The sequence below is a fragment of the Ptychodera flava genome, chromosome 12 (genome assembly GCF_041260155.1).
Source record: "Ptychodera flava strain L36383 chromosome 12, AS_Pfla_20210202, whole genome shotgun sequence".
In the NCBI taxonomy this organism is placed as follows: domain Eukaryota; kingdom Metazoa; phylum Hemichordata; class Enteropneusta; family Ptychoderidae; genus Ptychodera; species Ptychodera flava.
In genome coordinates, this window is record NC_091939.1 from 11,717,818 (window position 1) to 11,742,784 (window position 24,967).

General features: G+C 37.2%; 1 protein-coding gene and 1 long non-coding RNA gene across 2 annotated transcripts; one reads left to right on the forward strand and one right to left on the reverse strand.

Moving 5' to 3' along the window:
* Positions 1 to 335: 335 nt before the first annotated feature.
* Positions 336 to 12,158, reverse strand: LOC139145005 (pre-mRNA-processing factor 19-like). Its single transcript, XM_070715894.1, has 11 exons — positions 12,113 to 12,158; positions 10,142 to 10,291; positions 8,085 to 8,303; positions 7,303 to 7,448; positions 6,813 to 6,929; positions 5,737 to 5,812; positions 5,123 to 5,232; positions 4,017 to 4,242; positions 3,198 to 3,454; positions 2,403 to 2,508; positions 336 to 1,617 (listed from the first exon to the last, which is right to left on the reverse strand). The coding sequence occupies exons 1-11, from the start codon at positions 12,129 to 12,131 to the stop codon at positions 1,520 to 1,522; spliced, it is 1,524 nt and encodes a 507-aa protein (XP_070571995.1). The 5' UTR covers positions 12,132 to 12,158; the 3' UTR covers positions 336 to 1,519.
* A 168-nt stretch (positions 12,159 to 12,326) lies between these two features.
* LOC139145007 (uncharacterized) lies at positions 12,327 to 21,983 on the forward strand. The gene is made up of 4 exons (XR_011554885.1): positions 12,327 to 12,557; positions 14,180 to 14,250; positions 20,729 to 20,807; positions 21,285 to 21,983. It is a non-coding gene; the product is annotated as an uncharacterized lncRNA (long non-coding RNA).
* Positions 21,984 to 24,967: the final 2,984 nt, after the last annotated feature.

A 24,967-nucleotide genomic window follows, 5' to 3' on the forward strand; every position in this document is an offset into this window, starting at 1 on the left:
TATTGTTAAAAATCTGAAATCAGACAAAATAAATTTTGAAGTTTCACAAAATATTCACTATCTTAAGTCTAATAGTCTTAGGGTAACAAAGATCTGTTTAGAAAAATGTACATTTGCAATTTTTCGGAAATTATCTCAAAACGTCATCGATGTCTGTTTTACCTTACATCTATATTACGGCATAAAAATTCAGTGTTCTCCCCAGAGCTATTATAGAGTGGTGGCCGCCACTCTATAATTTTTGGTAAACAATAGAAACTCATTACCATAACAATTACATTTATTGTTATGCAAATTAGCCGCCACTCTATCAGAAAATCCTGGGGAGATCACTGAAAATTGTTTTCAAAATATAGGAAAAATATGGCAGTTTTTCAAGACACTTAGAAAATCTCAGTAATATCACCTGTGTTTTCATACATCAATGATGGCCAACACATAACTACACTAGAATATTAAAACAGTCGAGGAGATCTTTCAGTGACTATGCAGTATCGGTTCCATCTCTACAGAATGGAATGGTTTGATATAGAAGACGTAGAAATTGATGATGAAGTAGGATTTAAATGTTTAGTTATATGGGCCAGTCAGATCGCTGCAAAACCCTGGTTTTGTTTTAAAATTATGCAAACACACTTTCTGGGTGATTCATCATAAACCATGTTATACATACATCGACACTGACAACAAAAAGATCTCACTGATAACTGATTTACATAAATCTCGATGAGAATGGTTATGGGCACTTTACTGTACATAAATTATGAATCTGCCTCTTTTCCCTGAAAATAGGTCATGTTCTTTTCTTACATGTTATCAAGATGAATTTGATTTTCATATGTGAGAAGGATAAATAATACATTGACGAGAGCAAGATTTTTAGCTGGAGACAGCTGAATATTCCTTGCTATGAATTGTATGTCCACATTTGATTGAAATAACTTGCTACTTGTATCTTTCTTTTGTGATGCGTATGTGTGGGAAAAATTAAAAACTTTAGCACAGTGTAAAGAGACAATGTTTTGAACTGAAAATGAACGCAGACTCTATGTACACCTGTGGATCTACAGTCATTGCGTGTGTGCTGTATCTGATGGGAAAATGGGAAAACTTGAAAGGATAAACATGAAGAGGACTTTAAGGAGGGACTCTTTGATCCAAAGGTTCATTCACACACACAGAAAAACCTTGATTAACTAAGTATGATACCAACTTGTATGTATATACAATACAAGGAATGGACGTGACAGAACATGCATTTCACAGACAGAAATTTGTCTACTTTCACAAAAAAAGGAAAGGAAAAATGAATACATAAGTTTGGAACAAAATACATGTATAGCTTGACAAAAAACCTTGAAAGTGTCTGCACTCTGTGACTCTCATAGAATTTGTATTATGCTTTGACTTTCAAACGGATATGACTTTTTCTCTGTCCTGTAAAATTGGATTATAAAACAGTCTGCGATTGGACAATAATTCACTTGTATCAGATGACCTGACCTGACCTGACCTGACCTTACAGTCCATAGAATTTGAGAGTACGATCCATTCCAGTAGATGCCAGGAACGTTGAATGTCGACCAAACCGCACACCAGTGGCCATGTCAGTATGATCTATGAAAGGAACAAGATGCCATGTAAGGAATATTTCAAACAGGGTATGTTGTAGATGTATACATCTCCCCTCCTATTTCCGCCGACATTTTTGATTTATTATTAGGCTTTTTATAGAATGCTGAGACCTGGTGCAGTTTTGTTACACTGAAGTCCACCACTATTAAACTTGACATGTAAATTAATCACTGTCACCTGAATTTTTCCATTTTCCTGACTAGACACACGGATACACTGACACCCAAATTTTTTAATGTAACAGTGATGTTGATTGGCATGATAATATAAAGTGAGGATATCTCTGCCATAGATTTTCACAACATCCAAAACACATTCAGTGATTCAGACTGCCTGTTGGTTCCTGTAGACTACTAGTGCAAGGTTGCCCAAACTTTCCAACGGATTTTGGATAGATGGTCAAAAAAAAACGATCCACCATCTCTCAACCGTCAATACACTTTTTTTATCTGAAAGGTGAATGTCCCGTAAGTCTTTTCTCTTTGGTAGAAACACTGATGTGTCATTGTTCTGTTGATGGTAAAATGCGATTGCAAAGACAGATGTAACTGATGCCAATGCTACACAGAATGAGAATGGAGCTAACAATCAAACATACAAAATAATCATAACCTCTCCGAACAGTTCAATCCAAAGTCCTCTAACACTATTGATGTGACAAGTCGAGAAATACTTAACACACTCCGCAAAAACAAAGAGATTATATTTTTTTCTTTCAAACATTCTTATCACGCTAGCTCTTCAAACGTGAGAATGTTCTGACTTACCTTTGAAGACTGCCAGTGTATCCCACTGTTTACACAGATACACACGTACGTCACTGCCAGCCACAGCCAGGTAGGTACCACTCTGATCAAAACACAGTGATTTCACCTGTAACACAAACACAATACACTCGAATGTCCGTATCACTGTCTCTGTTACATTATGAAGAAATCGGGTCTTATCATGACAGAATCATAAAATAAAGTACACCGCGCATACCAAAGACATTCTAGGATTTTTCCAGTATTTTCACCATTCCTTATCTACACTGTACCCTTTAGCTTTCAAGGTTTCCGAAATCTTGGACTCAATGTTGGTATTTCTCGAAAATTCAAACCTTAAACCCATACAGTTCAAACATAAATTTTTCTCAAGCATTAAGATATAAGAAACATGAGAACTCTGTTGAATCAGTGCCATATTCACAGTGGCCTACAGATCACATTTTCGAGATAATTTTTGAGACTCTGTCAGACACATTCTAGCCCTACGGCAGAAAGTTTTAACCCTTTGAGCACCGAAGCCAATTTTTGTCCCCTTTGCCAAAATTTTGATAAAAAAATGTGGCCAATAAAATGTGTTCATTTGGTCAAAAATTATCAGAAAAATTAGAGAAATGTGCATAAAAATTTGTAAGATGTTGCACTAAAATTTTGGTGGGAAAAAATACAACACTCAAAGGGTTAACAGGAAACACACATTGAAAAGGATAACATTCTTGCAACAAATGTTTATGAGACAATGTCAATAATTAACACTATTATGCGATGTGAAACAATACTGTTGGAATGACCTACCTCGTATCTATCATCCAGTGTGATGGTTTTGAAGTTCTTCAGCTTTCGTAAATCCCAGAGTTTCACTACAGAGTCATCGGCAGATGTGGCCAGGTAGTAGCCGTTCTCGGAGAACGAGATTGCAGAAATCGGGCCGGAATGCCCCGGGAAGTTAGCAACGTTGGCTCGCTCCTTCAAATCCCAAATCTTGATCATACTGTCCCCAGTGCCAGTTCCAAAGATGAGACCGTCAGGATGGAACTGTGCACAAGTCAAGGCTGTGAGGATGACAAAGTAATACAGAGAAATTTGTATGAAATCCACATAAAACCTAAAATTTCTGTCGGTCACATATTGTATATCATACTTTAAAAAGGGCCCATTGTGACAGTTCTGTAACAGCAGATACTTTGTTTGAAAAATTAAACTATATCAATTGAAAACAGGAATGGCATTATTGATAAATTTATAGAAAGATCAAAATGAACAGAGCGATGATAAATCCAGAAATAGTGAGCAACTTGTATGTTGTGGTGTGAGAAACCTCACACTGAACGCACTGCATCAACTGTGTGGTTATGTTTTTCAAATTTCACACTGTTTATTTCAAAACATTTCACTCTGTGAAAAATACCATTTTTGGAGATAAAACATTTATAACAGCCATTTACTTGTTTTCATTTATCTACGTGAAATGGATATATAAATTATATGCCATTGTTAGAAGGACCCTGTAGCCACCAATTACAATATAAATGTCTGATAGATGAAAGCATTCCAATATTCATCAGGCCTCTTTTTTCTTTTTCCCCCATGTCAAGATCATAACAAGACACTTACGATGATTTACAGAATCGTCAGAAATCCTTGTCAGCACACGTCCAGTTCTGATGTCAGAGAACGCCCAGTGTTGGTCCTCTGAGCAACTCAGTAAGTAGTCTCCAGTGGCATGTAAGCTGATGCCAGTGACAGCGCCCTCGTGAGCTCGGATGATCTGATTGCAGGAACTGTTGGCAACCATCCAGACACGAATGGTGGTATCTGGGGAGGCAGTAAACACAACGTCCTTTGGGGAGAAAAAATAAAACACAAGACATGCTGAAGTTGAGTCAGAATTTCGGGGTTAAATGAGACAGAAATTTACAGACAAAATGTTTTGGTATATGTACAACACTGGAAACATTTTCATGGAGCTATAGAACCAAACAAGCTAAAACTCACATGTTCAATACAGAAAGTCATATAAGTGAAAACTAAGATTTCTCAAAGCCCCTTGTTCACTGCACTGCACTGCTCCTATTCTCTGTTGTACACTGATTGCTGTCAATAATCTATCCTAACTAGCTCACCACAGCAAGCCAGATATGGTGTAGTAAACTTGACAATGTCTTCTTGTCGGGCTAGGCTGTGTTTAGCTTCACTATTTACTGTATATATCCAAATATCGCTTAGTCGGTAAAAATTGCATTGAGTTTCAGGGTGTCAAGAAGCTTTCATTCAGGACCCATCACCATGCCAAGTCAGCAAAATTCAGTACAGCCAGCAAAGTCATGTTAAATATCCAGATTTTTAAGGTGGGTTTCCACAGGGCCCGAACTGTCAAGCTGGGCACAACTGCCTTACATTCGTGTATACGAGACATGTCAAGCTGGTAAAAATAAGTTTTGGCTCTATTCATTTTCACCCTGGCTAGGTAAGAATGTGACAGACCTAGCAAGAAATTAAGGCTATGGAGTAGAAGCAGAAAGATAAGGCCATACTGTGAAACTCATGCGGAATTTTGAGAGACTGTAGTGACATTTTCAAAATACCATTTTCTTGAAATCAAAATTCCCATTATGAAATATGTTGCATATTCTTCGGACAAGGTGACGTGAAAAGCAAATTTCATGCATGCTGTGTTACAACCACTACACATGTTGTAATCATGAAGTATATCTACTTACTTCTTCTGGATGGTAGATGACATTGGTGACTTTCTTAGTATGACCCTTCAGTATAGAAACCACCTGTTCGGTGTCTTTGTTGAACACAACTGCTGTCTTATCAGCACCACCTTTAAGTATGGAAAGATGAAAGTATATCATTCTAGTAAAACAATATTCTGAAAGAGCATTTACAATTCACTGGAACTTTCAATTTGCTATTTTTGCTGATAGAAAAAGATTGACAAAATCCTGGTAAAAATGCTAATTACAATAAATTTTATTGTTTTAACAGTAAAATCAGTGAAACTCTTTGTTCTGGTCATTCACTTTCTCTGTAGTACGTTTTTACAGTGTTTTCGCCTTTGCAAAGCAAACTGTGGTGACAAATGTCACAGCACTGTCTTGATCCACTAAGGACACACATACACTCACAGCACTGTAAGTACAGCGTATTCCAAGAATATGCAGTCTTATTTAATCTAACTATGACAAAACTTTGAGACAATCAGCCTTGTATAACAAAAGGACTACACTATAATCATCCTCTGAGAATCTATGCCAATGAATTGCAACAATCTTGAGACAGGTGCCTACCGCAGGCCACTGATGAGATGCGAAAACACCATGCCTACCTGTGAGTACCCTAGATGTGTCAGAAGCATGGAGATCCAGTGCCAATAGACCAGGCACACTGGCACTGTGTAGGCCCTGGAAAAAAGCATAATAGAGACATTAACTCTCTCTAATCAAGTGTATTCTACACTTGCTACGTACATAATGTTGATTTTCATGAAATCAAACCAGTTTCTTTGCTTTCTTGACTCACATACTGTTAATGGTAAACATTGATGTCACACAAATAATGATTGCTTCATCAGTCTCAATGCCCATTGGTAGTTCTAACTACACACTGACTTTAACCTGATAATTCTTTTTTCGAGAAATAAAAATCTATGAATTTGCTTCTCTCCAGACACTGAAAGAATGATGACAGTTGATCAGCATTATGAGTGCCAGCCATTAAATGGTGAAGATATTGTCACACTGGCCTTGACAATGCTTAACACACAGGTTTCACAAAGAAGTAACCGGAGGTGTGCTGACACATTCCTACTTATTAATTACTCATCATTATCACAAAGTACAAAATATAATAATGTAATTGCTGGTTCAATAACATCCGAAGCCATCTGCAATGTGAATCACTGTGCATGATTTCACTTTGTATTACTCATGGTTCAGTATGTCAGATAATGGTGATATAATTGTCTCCAATTGATAAGCCAAATTAACAGACAGTGTAATGGTGCTGATTGAGAAGAAATTATGTCAACATTAGCAGTAACTTTTGATAACAATTTCAATATTTAAATTTTGTAAAACAAGTACACATTCTTATTCGACTCCCTCAAGTCTGTCGGAATACAAAGTATCCACCTTGCAAACATAGCAAAGTGTGTATAATTTGCAATGTTTTTGTTGACAAATGAATTCTAGTCTGGACTAAAATTTATCTGTAAACAATGATATTGGACATTATGCAAATAAATACACACTGTGCTAACAAGTTGAAAACTAGGCAGTTTGACATGACTTAGGTGTAGGACAATAATCTGTTATTTTACAGAGAGAGTGAAAGTACTGGAAACTACATGGAAAGTTACAGCTGATGGAGTTGCAAAAGCCAGAGAGTACAGGTAATCCTTACAGGGTGAGAGGACTGCTGCTGGTAATTCCTAATATCCTCACTGCCAACCAACTCTTCTGGTACTTTCTTGCCACGCTTCTTACGCTCCGCAGTCAACAGCTGGGCTTTGTCTTGTAACTGAATCGGTCAAAACGAGATAGAAGCTTACTGTTATACACTCCTAAACATAAAATTGTTGAGCAAACTGTGTTGGCAATGTACATCATGTGATAATGGCCATGAATCATGGTTCTAAATGTGCCTATGTCAAATTTTTGTAAAATTTTTGCATTTTCATAACATTTGCAAATAACACAGCTGCATCATGAAATGAAGACAGAGTAAAACTAACAATTACTGAACTTGAAACTTGTCATTTGTCTGAAAGATGGATGTTACTAATTTTTTTGAACAGTTTATCTTATTTTGTTCTGTACTTCTCACATCCACAGGTATTTTGAAAATCCAGTACTGGAATTGGCAAAGATTCCCAAAATAGGCAGTTTTTTACCTTCAGTATGACTTCATCCGTCATGCCGACCTCTGCGCCAGCTTCGGCAGCTTCCATTGGTTCCATGACCATGGGCATTGGTATTTGCTGTGCAGGGGTGGCAGGTACAATACCGGGGGCTGCTTGGGGCTTCAGAGTGGCCAAAGCTGTGAATCGTAAGGGGGTGGAAAGAGCAAATTTGTCACATAATGTGTATATGACAAGAATCCAATATGATCATGAATCATTACCAAAAGATTGCCATCGCTAACAACCACCTTGCTGTAGTATAAGTTTTCTTGTTAGCATTGCTCTCCTCCCAAAAAATAATAGTTCTATTAATCAGCTTGGGAGATATTTATCATGTACAAGAACATTTACAAATGTCTTGATCAGCAGCTTCTGACTACTTTGGGCCAATGTGCAGTGGCTTGGATGGTTATAGCTGATTGGCAGATTATAACAATTCTCAGCAACTTAAGGAGTCTAAAACCAAGGATATTGAGTAGTCGATTGGCTGTTTTGAAATCAATAATTTGTGACAATGATATTCAACCAAAAAATAAGCTACTGTCTTCCAGGATGCTGCACATAACCTGAATGGTTGGAAATGGCCAAGAAAACTTGATGTGTTATAAAATGCTTATCCTGGTTTCCTCCTATAAGATGAACTTCTCACTTGAAATGTTATATACACCATGTTTACATACAGCTTGAAAATTGTCCACCGAGTCGTAAAGATCTAGCGCAAAACACACCAACCCTGCTCAGAATGGAAGACCTAAGTGAGAAGCTTTACCAACCTTCTCTGGCAGCCAACACTTCTTTGGTAAGACGAGCGATGACACGACAGGCTGCATCATGTTGGTACAAAGCATGGGACAACTCCTGTCTGGCTGTTTGCAGCTGCTGCCTCAGCGTAAAACTGTGCAACATGCAGGCGTCCCACTCATCCTGTAGTGCCTTCAGTATTGCTGGGATACTGGTTGCCGTTGGCGGACGTGGCTTGACTACTGAACTCACTGTAGAGGCAAAAATTTTTGACAAGTTTTCATAATCCGAATACAATCATGATGTACCAAAGCAATTGCTTCAGTATACTCCTTCTTGTTATCAGAAAGTCAACGCCAGAAAGTACTTGAGTGCAGGCATTGTTTGTCACTTTGTGCAATGTGGTACTATGATGATACTTGGCATGCAGAGGTCTGGGCCATGGTTTGTGTCAGTAGTTGACATTCCTAGACTCAGTGTTTCCTCTGGCTAAAATTACCTGTTAGCCATTCTGGCTAATTGAGACCAAAATTGATTAGCCAGAACTAGCCATCCAAATTTACATGTATTCGGCATTTGTGATTTTGGACAACTGACAGTTGAATATTTAGTGACAGTCACATTCACAAATAATATACTCAGGTGGGTCCTATCAGCTGCTACAGTACTGTAGCAAAAAATGGCAAAACAAGTTAAGAACAACTTTTACGGAACAAACTGCTTTCTTTATTACTTGTAACATTCACAACAAACTTTATTTCCTGAGTGCTTCACACTTATGTGACTTCTGTATCACAAGTAAATCATTTACAGGGTAACTTCAAGATATTCTCTGCCTTATAGTCATCAAGTGCTTTCAGTTCTCTAATCACAGAGTCTAATTTCTGTACCAATTGTTCACTTTGAGAAAGTGTACTGGTAATTACATTTTGTACACTAGGTGTAAACAGTCTCCTGTCTCTATTGGTAGTCCAAACATTTAGTTTCAAAATAAAACTGCTCTATGGGTGGGCCTTCACTAGCTATTCTCAACAGTGTGTCAACGTTTTCTGTCTTACATTATTTCTCAAGGATGTTTTTATCAAATTGAACTGACTCATATCAGCGGCTGCTTGCGGTGCATTCATGGCAAGTCATGTCCTGATGTTTTCTCAGGTTTCTTGAAATTGTCCTTCTTTGGAATGTCTGATCGCCTACCGGATGTAAATATATTGTCCTGTCTGGCCGCCTGACACTTCTTATGTGGTACAGAAAAACTTATTCTTCTCATTGTCAAACACTAACCATGGAAATTCAACAAACCATTCCTATGCAGTTTCCTTGTTTTTTCATAACTTGTTTTACCCCGCAACTCGGCGGACAAGCTGCAGTCAAGGTGCAATTTTCTTTTCCGCTGACTTGGAAGTTGTACTCGACATGCCAGGCGTAGCAGTGCTGCACGTTGTAGCTGCCTCTGAGGTCGCCGTCATGTCCTTCTCGTTTTTGTCACACTGGTTTCATTCTGTTCACCACCCTAGCGACCATCGGCTGCTGCTGTCTGCTAAGCTTTTGAAAATACCCCGGAATCAAACAGTGTTTTCTAACTGCGTAGGGCCACTGTTTACAAAGAACTATGCACTTGTCGTCATGAAAAATCTATGTCACCGCATCAGCCATCTCAAAGCATGGCAAATTACTCCCTACGTTACTGATTACAGTATATGTCTGAGACTGCGCACTAAAGCAAGGAAAGAATGGCTACCCAGGGATGTTGAAAAATCTCTCTGCCTGTCTGCTGCACTCTCGATCAGCGAATCAGCCCCCTGAAAAATTGGGTTCACCAGTTTGGCAAGAGAGGCTAAAAACAATTCGCCAATCCGACATTTTATTCGCCATTTGACTGTCTGGCGAACGGCAGCGGAAACACTGTAGACTCTAATAATAATCTCTAACTTTATGGTGACAGAATAGCCAAAGATTTTTAGGATGTATGGGTCATCACATTTGCCATATAATGAAATTTACTTTCACAAATTCCACTTCAGTCCACAATATTCACACAATAATAATTCTCTATATATGTGAGGTATCTAATATCTGTGAGTCATACCTTTGACTTCAATCAGTTGATCTTCTGACAATTCTTCTCCATTGATGGGATCTGTGCCATTGTCAGCTATGTACTTTTCTATCAATCTCTTCTCATAGACGTGACCTGATACTGGAGATAGCACTGGGTGTTCCGGTACCTCATTTGAAACTGTGGGAGGAATAACAGAAAGATACCTGACTGATGACAAATACATGATAATAGCGAATCAACCTTATGTTTATTCTTTTTATGGTCTAGATTAGATAAAATATAAGGAGGTCATTACAGAAAATTCTTTGTTTACCATCTGTGGATTTTTGCAAAACCTACCAGCCAGTCAGGGAAAAAAACAAACACAGACAAAAACACAGGTGTATTAACATAAGCTCAATTCTTATTTTTATTTGTAATAGTATTAACATCATGTTTGTTTTCCTAATTTTCTCTGAAAACCTACCAGTACGCGGACAGCAAACAAAAATTTTTATTTAAAACGCCTGAGTCAAAGACCAACAATTATCTTTGACAGCAATCCGTTCTCGTTCAAAAATATTAGACACACTGTACTCAAACTAATTGATTTGATTTTGAAATAGAAAATGAAACAACAAAATTTAAGCTTGCAAATACAAGAACACCTATTACACTTAAATTAAAATTAACATGGGCAAGGCTAATTCTTATACAATTTTATTTCCTCCATGGAAAAATTTTCAGCATCCATTCACTCTGAAAGTTCTTGCATTAAAAACTGTATAACAAAAGCTGTTGGTAATGTATGGCTTCCCACACACCGTATCTTGCTTTGAGAGAATATAAAAACAACATTCAGATTTTTACTTTAATGCCATTGGAGAGTTCACCATTAACCATGGGATGATAAAATGCAAAGAGAATTTTACAATATTTAGATGTTATTAATATTTGCATTACTGATAATGATGATGTGCCAAACTAAAGTCACGAAATTCATCCAAATATGAAGGCAATGAAATGAAAGAGGAAGCTATATGGTGTTTTATAAACAATAATGTACTCATGGTAACTTTTACAGTCAAACATCTACCGATACGGACTCATCACAAAGCAGATTTCACCAATGACGATACTTTACAAACTTTACAAACTTTGAAAGCAACGAAAAAAAATTATGTATATCAGTCCTATTAATTCATTAATTTATCAATAGAGTATTTTTGTCTCAAGTTTTCACACCGTCAGTAGGTAGATATGTTTGCATTGTACTACCGTATTTGAGAGCCGGATGAGTGTGATTGATTGGACCTACGTAACCTGACATACCAGCTTCCACTGAACAGCTCACTTAAGAGCCAGGTTAATAACCTGGTTACTTATTGACTATGCCAAGGCAACCACATTAAAAATACAAATACCGGCCATAAAGCTATGTCACTTGTAGGCAGTGCCACTGATTTTTCCCCCTTCCCTTGACTTGTACGGCATATTTTTGAGGGACGCATTACACGGCGTAGTAACAGGGTTCTTCGGGAATCAAGCAATGCTGTGCCCAGGGACTTCAAAATTCCCGAAAACCAATTATTATATGTGATATGAACAGATGAACGAATGAACAAACCTAGATTAATTTCTATTTTGTATGAAGATGGAGACAGGCAATTCGTGAAAACCGACTGAACTCAAAGTCTCTAAAAGAGTAGCGAGCAAGGAGCACAGCAAAAACTGGTTTAAACGCAAAATTATCGACATCCATGCACTAAGTTAAAGTCACGTTTTTTGTTCTGCGGTGCACAGTCCGTGAAGCGGTTGAAACGCGCGTACGCGTCCGATTGCCCGGGGTAGGTTCAAAAATGCCCTGGCAAAATGTACGAGGTTGTCTCCTTTTTGCGTAAATTCAGACAACCTAGAACACAAATGCAATCAACAACATGCCAACATATGAAACGGTCTATGATACTATGTCTTGAAAGTAATATAACATTCAAAGTAGTATAACAATGTGACACTCACTTGAACAGGAAAGCGCCATGTTGGTTCAGCGTGTGGACAAGAGGATCATGGGTAATGAAACTGCATTAATTTCAAAACAGTTTATAAAACGCTCATTATATTGTCAAGCTATAACTTAATTTAATATAGATTCTAAGATTTAAAATACATACTATGAAAATATGAAATTGTTTCCCTGTTTGTTGCGTTATAAGTTATCTATTATTTAACCTTTGACCTGATATAACCCACAAATGGGAAGAGGACACACCACCCAGAGGCAGTATATAATTGTTGTAGGGTTTCCTTGATACTGTTCATCTAGGGCACGGACGCGACAACTAGGAATTTACAGGGACCAGACAGACTCATCATGTTAGCAAAATTGCTGTATCTCAGTGCAGTGCTTGCGCTTGCACTCGCAGAAGATGCCTCAACGAAACCAGTCATGAGCGCTAGGGTTGAGGTAAATGAAAATCATATATTTCAGACCCTGTGTACACGCAAGGTGTACACGTATTAACTTCCCACCTTTCGTATGCCACATAATATACACTTTGGACTTGTAAAAGTTTCTGTGCATCCCGCATTTGCTCGAAAACCAGTCACCTTCTTTTAATGGACTGAATCGTTGTCGGATTCTCCGCACCATTGAACTGGCGTAACTTTGCCAACGTATGCCACTTCAAAACGATTATCGATGTGCTTATTGTGGGTTGTTTTATATGTTGTGAATTGTTGTGGTAGTGGAGGTCACGGTATGTTGTAGTGCGTTCGCGCGGAGGATTTTTACTTTAATTAACCACCACTGCATGCTCCATGAAAAATCAGCACAGGACAGTGCATGGCCACTGAAAATTCCACTCTTTCCAAAGATACAACTACACTATTTAAAAATTAAAACTCTACATTTTGCCATCGGCAGTGCAATTTTTTCGATAAAAATTTCCCGAAAAACCAATTGGTGTGAAAAATGAACGATCCTGAGAGGATCCCTAAAATTTCGAAAAGCATGGTACAAATTTGTGGGCTCATAGAAAGACAATTTCATTGTCTCATCTCTTCCTACCTCCATGGTTAACAGTTCATGTTTAGTACAGTTAGTTCTGGGAGCCATTGACATAGGAGGGAATGAATGAAATTGATCTTTTAAACCAATCAACATATTTTTGTGTACAGGAAATTCCATACAATTGGACCATACCACGACTTTCAGTTCACTTCAAAAGAGTAAATTGTAAATAAACCACTGTGCGTATGCGCAGTGCCACCGTACTCTTTGAATGGGAGACTTTGATAGAAGTCCCCTTCAAAAGTATAATTAGCTGAAATTTGTATAATTTATAACATTGAGATAACTGAGTATGGTTTCCATATTTCACCTTAATTGGGACATTCTGTTTACCATGGTGGCTATATTTACAGCCAAAGTCAGAACAGATAATGATTGAGATACAGAATGAGAAATACTGAACTTAATCAGTAATATCTACGTTTCATACTTTATTTTCCAATTAATAATAAAATGTTTCTTTAAATTGATATAAATGCAATCCCTTTGATGTACACATTGAATTGTATCTTATCTCATCACCCCTCAATACTCATATCTGTTCATCATCAAAACAATACCCAATATATGAGATCTCTGAACTTTAGACAATGCAACTGATAAGAAAGTCCACTTTATGAACTTGCAGAAGTCAGCAAGTGTTTGATTTGGAAATATTTTGATGTAATATTTTTCATTCTTAATTTTTTCTTTCCGGATCTGCTGCTGGCATGCAGTGATTTAGGTCATGATATCAAGACAGTATTTTGTGAAGCAAGCACATTGTACACATTTACCTATCAAATCTTCGGTGAAATTCACCCCAAGATTGCATTGAATTGCTGCTTCCAGATTAGGTAATCTACAGGTCCAGAAAGAAGACCGTCTGATAAAGCTGTGAATAGCAGTTCCTTGGCTCCTTTTCATAACTTTCAGAGAAATTTCAAAAAATATCGAATACTTTCAGTTTTAAATGACTGAGTTTTGATTTGATTGCTTGAAATTTAGCAACTGACTGATCCCTATTCCTTCGACAGAGCTGCAGTGGATGACGATTGAACCGGCTTCCCAAGGTGAAAAAATTCATCTATGAGGATTTGCCGTATTTGTATCCTTTGTATATTCTAGAGATTTTCAGCAGAAGTAATTTAATATTTGCAATACATATAATATTTTTGTGTCTGATTTATTTTGGTGACTTTCAAGAGCTGCTAATTCATGTGTGGTAGATAATATAGTTTATATTTACATATGTATGAAAAATATAACTGGGCCCATATGGTACGATATGTTATGCAAGCTTAGATTATGTGTCTGACTGTAATGCTGTGTGGTGAATGGAAGTTGAAATATGTAGCATTATGTTGCTCTATTGACAATATTAAAATCAGCTGTGTCATTGTGACTGTGTAAGTTTTAAAAAGAGATTTAATTTGGGCAATTGATTTAATAACAGATTTGCATTTTCAAATGAAAAATTAACAAGGATGACATGCTTGGTGTGTCTTCATGTGCCTTTGATTTACTTCTACAAAAATGTGTGTTCGCCACATGCAACGTGTAGCCATCAGCAAAATTCCAAGGAACGCGAACTCACACACACATATTTCAAGCACCAGACTGTAGGTTTTCCTGCATTCAACCTGGGTTTTTTGTTTACCAAATCATGCATGTAAAATCCCTTTGCTCACCACCCACATGCATGGCTGTTTATAGCATATAGATTCCATATTGTACAGAGAAAATACAGTGGAAGGGTCATGGATCTGTATGGGCAACCGTGGCAGTTCCATGAACCATCACCGCAATAACCTGGTATATGCTTGATTTTGACCAAAATTGTGAACTTAAGGTATCAACACATTGTTCTGATATTGGAAAGTGTGAGATTAGTACCATGTAGATTGGTTGTCATCATCCAATTACACTTACTGAAAGAATAGATTCAATAAAAAGAGATTTTTCTCTGTAACTTCCATATGAATTTGTGCTGATATGTCTGACAAGCATTTTCATGGAGACATAATTCATCAGATTCTTCATAAAATCTAATAACTGTACTGTACAAAGCTGATTCATTTTTAAGAACGCATGAAGAATCAAAATCTGAAAAGCAAAGTTAGTAAGCTGGCACCCTTCTTTTGATATTGTTGCCTGTATCTAATTGCGGATTCAGGGTTCAGTAAAGTTCTGCAGGGTAGCAGTATATATCTTCCATCTCCAAGCTAAGAGAGCCTCGGTGTAATCACAAGCTGTCTGTATCGTGTTTGTATCATGCGTGATGACACTGACAGCTCATAATATTTGCCCACAGCGTTAAATTGTGATATTCATATCCTCATAAAAAATTATGCACAACTGTTTCCGTGAGCAACGTCATGCTGCATTAAGTTTCAACAATGGATGCCATAATTAATCAGCAATATGTTTCCATGAACTCTGCATATCAGAGGATGTAACAGGTAGTCACTGGTAGAATTCAATGGTGCTGTGATGTGTGTGTGTGTGTGATCATGGCAGCTGTTTGTGGTACTACCAACATTCCATTTTTTCTGTACGTAAATATGCTTGCTGAATGGTGCTATGGAGGCTCTTATGAGCAAACATTGCGGTCATATTTTGGTTTTATTTACTGGCACCAGTAGCATTTTGGTAAATGATTCTTTTCTTTACCAGACAAATGAAATTAGGGCTCATGTACATATTGATGTTTTTCATCCAAGTCAGTAGACATATGGTAGAATTCACATAAACCCATTTTCTGCCAAGTTCATCTGCCACTATAAGGTTGAGTTGGTTATCCGTAGCTTATTCAATATTACTCAAAACAAACTTTCTATTTGGAAGAACTGTTTCCTGTTTCTCTTTCTCATTGGAAGACCAAAAAAACCCATAAATATGATTTCATAGTCTTATCTTGCTTCAAAAACGCGTTGATTTTATCTTGTTTGACCTGACGGGGATATTGTCACAGGCACATGTAGTACAGGGGTCTTTGTGGGCTGATTTGAATGAATCGACTGACAATCTATGAATTCATGCAGGGTGGTAATAGTTGTCTTGTAAGTTTGAAACCATCTTTCTGCGCATATATGTGAAATTTGGTCAATATCTTTGTGAGAAATCCATGATCCATAGATGTTGTTCACAGTTCACAGTCTAAAGGGCTTACAACTTTGACAAACATATAGAGAATATAACAAATGTAGTGATGCGATGGAAAAAGTTATATTATATCATACCAGTATATTGATCGCGCAAATGCAGCGATTTGATTGGTCAAGACGTGACAAGAACCGTGGTATATTCGCGATAAACTACGGTTGGCACACATGCGAACTTTCGGCAAGTCCAAAATCCTTTTTTGACGCTTCATCCCAGACTTTCAATATACTGTTATGATATAATAGCAATAAAGCACACCCAGTGACGGTATACCATGATATTTTGACCAGTTCACTTCATATATGCACTCACTATCGCTCGTGCATATATGTCGTGAACTGGTCAAAATCGAGTGGTATACCATCGCTGGGGTTGCTTTATTGCTTAAATATTATCCGGAATTTCCAACGCTAGTGAACAGAGAACCAAGCACAGTAGCCTTTGAAGCATATGCTACTCCTCATAATCTGCTCTGAATTATTTTTACTGACGGAACAGATGGATAAATTTTTTGTACGATTACGTACAGTTTCATCCACACACAAGATTCATTCCATTTGCTGAAAATCAATATTAAGAGGAATGCAGATATTTGAAGTGGTCTACAAGTGTTTGGAAGGGATGAGATCAGTAAACTATGACAGGTCTTTTGCTGTCCTTTGTTTCCCTTGAATTTGGAGATTAGCATGATCAAGAATGCAAAATATCTTTCATTGTTACCTGCGTTATAACAAACTTCAAATAAGCAAGAGGGAAAATTAGAGGAGAAGAGAAACAAAGGCAGGTCATTCACTGAAAGATTGAACGATTGATGACATCACATTCACATCTGACCTTATTTTCCCAAGTATTGATGGAAAAAGAGTATTTTTATTGATATTCCGTGACACAGTTGCTGGTAGGTTTCACAAAGAAGGCTTTCTGAGTGACAGACGTGTGCTTCTCACTCTATAAATGTTATGACTTTATAAAATGTTTATGTTTTCATTTTCTCTCACTTACTCTGGTGTACAGAAAATTAGAAAATAAAAGGGATGGAAGTGGTTGAAACGAGTCAATGTGAAAAAATTCAAGTTTGAAAACAAGGTTAAAGGAAACCGGTAAATTTGGTTAATTTATGCCATGCTTCTGTTTTGTAGTTTTATCATGTCATTTTATGTGTGTTTGTTATCACCTTTCTCCCTTTGACGTTGTTCCATATTTCACTTGATGTTAAATAAACAAAAGGCAAGGAGACAGATATGACTATTTTGGCTTCGCATGCTGCATGTCAACAACAGTGATCAAAATGGATTATTCTGTCTTTGTTCACATTGGATTCCTTATTTCCCTACTAAAATATATTTTCATTCTTTCTTTAAAATTTGTTTGTTTATCCCATTAGTCCAAAGACCTAACAAGGTTTTTTTTGTATTGCATGATGTACAGAATTCATTGAAATTTTTTTTTCTGAGTTGCCATATGTTGTCTTTACCTTCCATAGACATAGTCATTTCCATGGATTTGCATGCGTTATTTTACTGTATTTGACTGGACAAAGGGTGCCACGTACATGCGAGTAGAGGGATAATTTCAGATGATTGTTTTGTTCCGTAAAATAAAAGAATTTTCGATGCACCAACACAAGCATAGTGATGAAACCTTTGTGATAGCTGGTACATGTTCAGACAGGAAATAGTGATTGTTATCTTGAAGCAGAAAAAATACCTCTAGTTTTTAATTTTTGTATTTTACACTCATCCATATGGCTTGAAAAACTCATATACGGTTTTAAAACTGAGCTTATCACAGGGAGAGTTGATTTGGATTTCAAACCCTGATTGAAAAATGGAATGATGGGTAAAAAATGACTGCATGACGTGGATTTTGTGCTCACAACGTGGAATATAATCTGTTTTCATTTCCTTGCGTGAGATGTAGAGATTGAGACAGTAGAAGAGGTCACTTCAAACATAAAATGGTTAAGTGCTCGATGAAATATTTACAGCCAGTGTGAAACTCTCACAATGCACATTATCATGGCCATATGGTAGATATATGAGTATGTCTATTTACAAGTCTGCATTTGAATGGAGCAAGTCATTCATTCAAAACACACACTCTGCCAGCAAGATGGTTATCACTCGGGACAAGCTACCGCATACATTTCAATATTCAGTCACATGATTAATCTGATGATCTTTCCAGGATAGATGTAGTACATGAAATATGCCTCCAATATGGTACAGTAAAGCTGGAAGCCGGAATATACATACTGGATACCAAAAGAACACATATCGTTGTTAGAGCTAGCATCTAGTTTGATGTCACTTTCCTGGTAAACCCAATCGCAACTGTAAATTGGCCATTTTTCACCGTTGTACTGGAATAAGAAAATGAACTTCAATCAGCAAGTACAGAATTTTATCATCTTTTTTTTTGGGAGAGGGGGGTTCACTTTATCAGCCCTTTCATATCGATGGTTTAACCCAAGTTTATTGTTTTCAGGGATGAGTGTAGGCTTCTTAAACAAGGATTTGGGGGTTGAACTGGCTGTAAAATGCAATCTTTTAACTATAGTGATGTATAACTATAATGATGTAAAGTTTAATGAACAAATTATTATTCAAAGAAAGTGTATCAGTCTTTGATATAGCATTAGTACCAGTTGTTATAATTTTTTGAATTTCTTTCCATTCAAACAGTTCTTCCAAATTTTGTCCCGTCGCCCAACAGAATCAGTTTTAGAAGTCTCAGCTGTTACAATTGTTGGCCAATAATTTGTGAGGTCAGTTTGAAAAAGGCTTTTTTTTTAATTTTTATGAAACAAAATGTGTTCCTTTCCAGGCCAATGAATTTATATTTATTCATTCGAATTCTTTTCCAAATATATTGGTGCATTACCAGAATATTGTGCCAATGGTTACACTACTACAGCCGGGGAGAAAGTTAGAATCATAAATGTTCAGGTTGCTACCGACACAAAAATTTAATTTTGACCAAAGCTGTAAGGCCAAGCAATACAAAAGCAATCAAGAAGTAAAACTTGGGTGACTGATAGCTTTTCATACTCTGATGGTGGTGTGGACATTGAGAGTCGATAAGAATGGTGCTATTTTTAATTGCAATGTGTGCTTAATGACCACGGACGTAATGGTTCAGTAAATAAGCACAATTTGACATTGCTAGAAATACAACTATAGGATATTTTACTAGGAAATGGACAGCACTCATGGACAAGTTGTGTATCGTCATTCAAACTTTTAAAATAAAGGCAAATGAACCACATTGTACACATTGATGTCTGAAACACTCCGAGAGAAGTTGAATTTTTTTCAGACAAAATCAATATTGTAGTATTCAAGGAATCGAATATGCCATTGTTTTTGTGTCAATTGAAATAAATGTGCTGTTACTGAAATAGGATTGAAACTTACAACATAAATTCCATCTGGTAGAAAGTGGGGACAAAAAGTTGAAAAATGATGAAATTTGTAAATTATTGTAAAGAGAGTAATCTTGAATACCTGTTTATCTGGTGAGAATATTTGAGTCTGTTTTTTGTAACATATGGTACCAGCCATGCATAATGAATGCAATGATAATTGACTAATTTCCCAGTATGGTGTGAGTTTCAAATTTGGATTTTTTCCAACAAATCTGTTTGTAGATAATACCTTTACATCCAATAACTCTACCTTTTTTCAAGTTTATGAGTTATTATTTTGTTGTTTGTGTCAGAGACTGTTTCGAGGTCTACTTCCCACTGCCTGTTGAAATACCCAGTACTCAACTTGTCAACATTGACTGCCTACGTGTATCCCACATTCAGATCTGCACTTGACCCTGATGGTCAGCAATGACAATGCCCGTCACACATTGACATGCCCCATTGACAAACCAAATACTTGATATTTCCATATGCTCAGCAAGTAGACAAAATTAACCATTGTTGATACATGGATCAAAATTACTACAAAGATTGTCAAAGTTACAGTAGCTGTCACACTAGTTGCAGTGTGTACTGGTTTCAACACATTTTCATGAGGCCACATCGCACCTTGTATGTTTGTGCAATATTATTAAAGTATATTTCTGTGCATTTGTATGAACTACTGAACGAACTTGGCTGTGTAGTATGAAGTTTGTTGAATCTATGCAATGCAAGAGTTATTTTCAGTAAAGTTCTCTTTCTTTGACCCATCGTTTTCAGACTTTTAGTTTTTGTTCATTCATTTCTACTTCACATAGTGACATATCAACACTCACATTGAATAAAATTGATTCAAACTATGGTAATAGATTTTTTGTATTTCTTCTTTTATTCCAACTTTTGACCCTCGACTCACACTATTCCATCAGTTTCCTTGGCTGAGCTTTGAAGTTTCTTTTTGTCAAAAAACGTTTGTATCATGTCTTCCTTGACACACCCCCCTCCACAGCCACAATGTAGAATTCAAACCAATTCCAGGCCGCAATCCTGATCTCTTTCTTCTTGATGAGGATGGCGCCACCGTTGAGGTAAAGTAGAAATTTACATCGCATGTATATAAAACTAGGTGCAGATGGACTTTGGCTTCATTCATGAACTTGGACTCAAAATATTGTCCATGTATGTGCTTTTGCTCAAAATATGCTACACTTCTGCCTGCATATCCATGTTCACCTTCATTTCGCAAATATTTGAATAATCTTTGTTTACCAAGCAGAAACCCCTGAATGGAAGCATGAAGTTTGGGTGCATACATATATAAATGTTCGTTTGAAATTTTATTTCGTGGCCCTTCTCTTGTGGCCCTGATCTTAAGGAACTTAATCTTTCCAGTATCTTGATATTTTGTTTTTTGAAACTGAAATCAAAAAGTATTTTTAAAAGGGCTAGAATTAAGGTTACCATGAAAAGTGACTGCGAATTACAGTTTCCACTTCTTATGTAAGGGAGCTTGTACATAAATCAAATTTCAAATTCATACAACTGTTATTTCCAATTTTTTTCAGAAAATTGATTTGAGCCCCTTTGACAGGGAGGCCCTCAACGATCTCCTTGTGAACAAAGGTTTTTATAAAAAAGAATCCACAGATGGCGAGGTACCAGAGGAATACAAGACTGGTCCCTACGTACCAAAAGTAGTTGAGAAGACGGAAGAGGCAGATGAAGAAACTCAGAGCGAAGAAAAATCTGAGTTGTAGAGATGTAGTCGGGGCATTTGAAAAGGAATGAATTGCTACGGGAAGGGATAGGCATGCTGTAAAAAACATCATAGACAACAAATACCACTTATCAACTCATTTTCTCGCGTTTTGGTTAATATTGATCGTGCAGTCGTTGGGAGAAGCGTCAGACGCGATTGAACAGACTCTAAATATCCTTATTTGCATGGGTAGGCTATAGAGGGCGCAGTTGAGTATCTAACCTGCCGTTGGTGACGCTGTTGAGATTCACTTTCTGTAACAATTCATGCAGAGCCACACAACCCGAGTTACAGTGTAGCCCTTTCGTTCATCGAAGAAGTTTCAGCATTATGATGTCGCCTGTCTAAAACTTCCAAAGCAGGGCAGGAGACTGATGCGGTTTTTTACCAGCTGAAAGCTTTGAGGAATGCTCGGGACAAAGTAGTGAGGGTTGTTGAAAACTGACGATGGCTTGTAACAACTTTCCTGTGGTAAAACATTTGCAATAAAATCATAGTTATTTTAGATTTGTATTAGTCCCATTATGTCGTTATTAATACTTCTTATTTTAAGTTCTTGGAAATCCAGCGGTGTTTTGCATCTAAATACCATGTCTCCCTCAGTAATGTTTTGGAGGTGATGTGCCAATATTGCCAGCATAGACTTGATTTGGAAATAATAGTCGGAGGTAACCAATAGATCACCTGGCCTATACCTATTGTTGTGATACCATTGAATAAACGTTTATCATTTCAGTGAAACACTTTAACTCAGTTCTTGAAAATAAGACTGCTGGTACAGAAATCTCCCCACCCCCCACCCCCATTTATGAAATGTTCCACGAAAATAAAGTAACTTCAATATCAGAGGGATCTTTCAAGTTTTAATTATGACATTTGTTAAACTCCAGCTTTTATGCCACTATACAGATGAAATCGTTGTGTCAAACTATTTTATGTTTGGTGGCATAGACAACCCCGATTGACATCTCATCGGCGGCATTTCGTAGAAAACGTGGGGCATGAAATGTACCCGTCAAAGACGGTCACATGACACACTGCCTCTTTCTCCAAGTCTCAGAACACGTTCCAGTACAAAATATGTTGGACAGCGCTTGATGATTCGCGTCTCGCATATTATAGCATCCCCGTTGTGCGTCAGTTGAATAGAGGGCGCTGTCATCCCGACCAAGTTGATATTTTCACCTATTGCAGCAGATACATTTTTTCAATAACGGTGTGGGAACAAGTTTCTAGTATGGGAAAACTGTAAAAAGCCAGGATTACCTTTTGAGTTTTTGTAGTGGTCGCAAAAAAAGTCGAAAACAGGCTAACTATGTAACATGCTTACCCGAAAGCATAGCAAAGAGTGAGAACATTGCTCACCTGGCGAATTGGATTATGAAATCTATGGAGTTTGTAAAATGCATTTTGTAATATTGTCACGAGTCGACTCGATCTGCTTGGTCCGACCAAGCACAGACCGAGGGACTGTAGTCCAAGTAATGGACGATGGACATTTTCACTTCGGATGTTATGTCCATCGAATATGATAAATGTTAGGTGTCTACCTTGTAAAAGAAAAATATAAAATATTATACTATCTGGTCGTTGAGCCCAAAACTGCAATTAACGTAACAGTAGCTCATTTTGTGTACGTCTATTTGTAACTTTTCATTAACAGGTTTAGGCCTAATGGTTCAAAAGAAAAGAAATATTGTTCAGTTTAATAAGGTACCATCATAAATTTCACGAAGTAAAGCATGATTCATGGACGGCCTCGACAGAACACTGCCCACTGAGTGTCCAAGGTTCTGGTATTATATGATATTTATGTGTCTGTTTGACACGCGCCGAGCATCTTTCTTGACCAGGTTCGTCTATTGTTTGCTGCACGGTACATATACGGTAGCTCTCTGCCCATATGTGCAAGTTGACCGTTTCTTTGTATTTGTGTTTGTTTGTGTTCAGATGCCTAATTTGCAGTTGTCCTTAAAATACTGACTGCGGCATTCGATCAAACGTTTCACGTTATAATATTTGTATTGGAAGACTGTCTACTTGTAACGGATGTACATGATATATTGAGTCAGCTAACCTGAAAAAAAAAACATGTAGCTCGTATTATTATGTAAATATTTCAAAAGAAGGATAATAAAAAACAGGAAAATGATCGCAGCCTCTGTATACGGAGGGAAAACTAAAAGGAAGACATATGATAAAGACCGTGCTATTAAAGTAAACGCAATGATTTTAAACTTAACGATGTTTTCAACCATTTTGATTCTGACATGCCGCCTTCACAATGCTGTTAGTGTACTGAACTGGGAATGAGTTCTGTTATTCACTGAACGCTCTAGCGGACATGCTCTCGATGTGAAAAATTAAAACACCACACCATTGAAGAGACTTACACCGTTTAAAGAATTTCACTACGCTCGGGCAGCATGTAAGGCTTGAAAGACATACCTCTACTTTCTGTTTCTGGAGAGTTTAGGACAGCGGTTTATTTATATCATAAGTTGGTTAGAAATCTCCACGTTCATTGAACCTATTTAATCTAAAAACTATAGATTCGTTAAATTACCAAAAAAAATTGCTCTATGTGACGATCGTGTGACACAGATGGCCTTGAAATGAATATACACTAAAACGATAACCTTGACTTCTTTTATGTCAATTCTTTGTGTCTTTCAACTTGGGTTATTGTTTATGAGAAAATTACAGATTACCACCAGTTGATGGCAGACATTTTGTTTTACATGTATTTGACCTGATGAAGGATCTGGAGCGTAGCGCTAACCGATAAGGGTTATTTGAAAGTATGTACAAATTTTCTTACTTTGAGATGCAGATGTCACTCTGGCTATAATCATTTGTCTCCAGCATAACTCTAAAAACAGATATTTAATCATTTGGCCGGACGGGGATCACATATTTGACAAGGCTGATGCATGTGCGACTTCGTGCGTCAAACAAATATCGCATTTTCTCGTCAACACACTGTATCACTACCTGAACTCGTTTACAGTACATAAATACCGGTATAGTATTAATCACAATTCGATCACTGTTGGTTCAGTGCCTTCCTACGACTGAATAACAAGCCTGGAACTGTAAAGTATATGCTTCACGCCCCGGGACAGATTTGAAATTCCCAATTTTTAACAACACTTCACTGTTCTGCTGCTCGTGTCGACTGATTTTGAAGCTTGTTTTGCAAATCAAGTTTTCACCGTCTTGTATTTGTGAAAATCGAACAGTTGATTTTTTCCAACATAATTTAACAGAAAGAACGGCCGCCAATAATTTCAAACAGCAGTAAATTTTATGTAAGTTGTTTCTCTGATACCAAAATCTGCAACGTAACTCCCTGATATTAAATGCTCATTACAAAAGAAAATGGTTTGTAGTTTCCTTCCGGAAAAGTCGAGCAACATTTGAAACTTTCTGTTGTGATGCGCGTATATCACCTTAAAGTTACACCTTTCAGGCATTTTGCGTTCAACT

Excerpts from the sequence above, each read along its gene's own strand:
- LOC139145005 (XM_070715894.1), bottom strand. Across the intron at positions 5,813-6,812 it reads AGCAGCAGTCCTCTCACCCT|GGCCTACACAGTGCCAGTGT; the intron begins GTAAGGATTACC and ends GCTTTTTTCCAG. Across the intron at positions 3,455-4,016 it reads TGACGATTCTGTAAATCATC|CCTTGACTTGTGCACAGTTC; the intron begins GTAAGTGTCTTG and ends TCATCCTCACAG.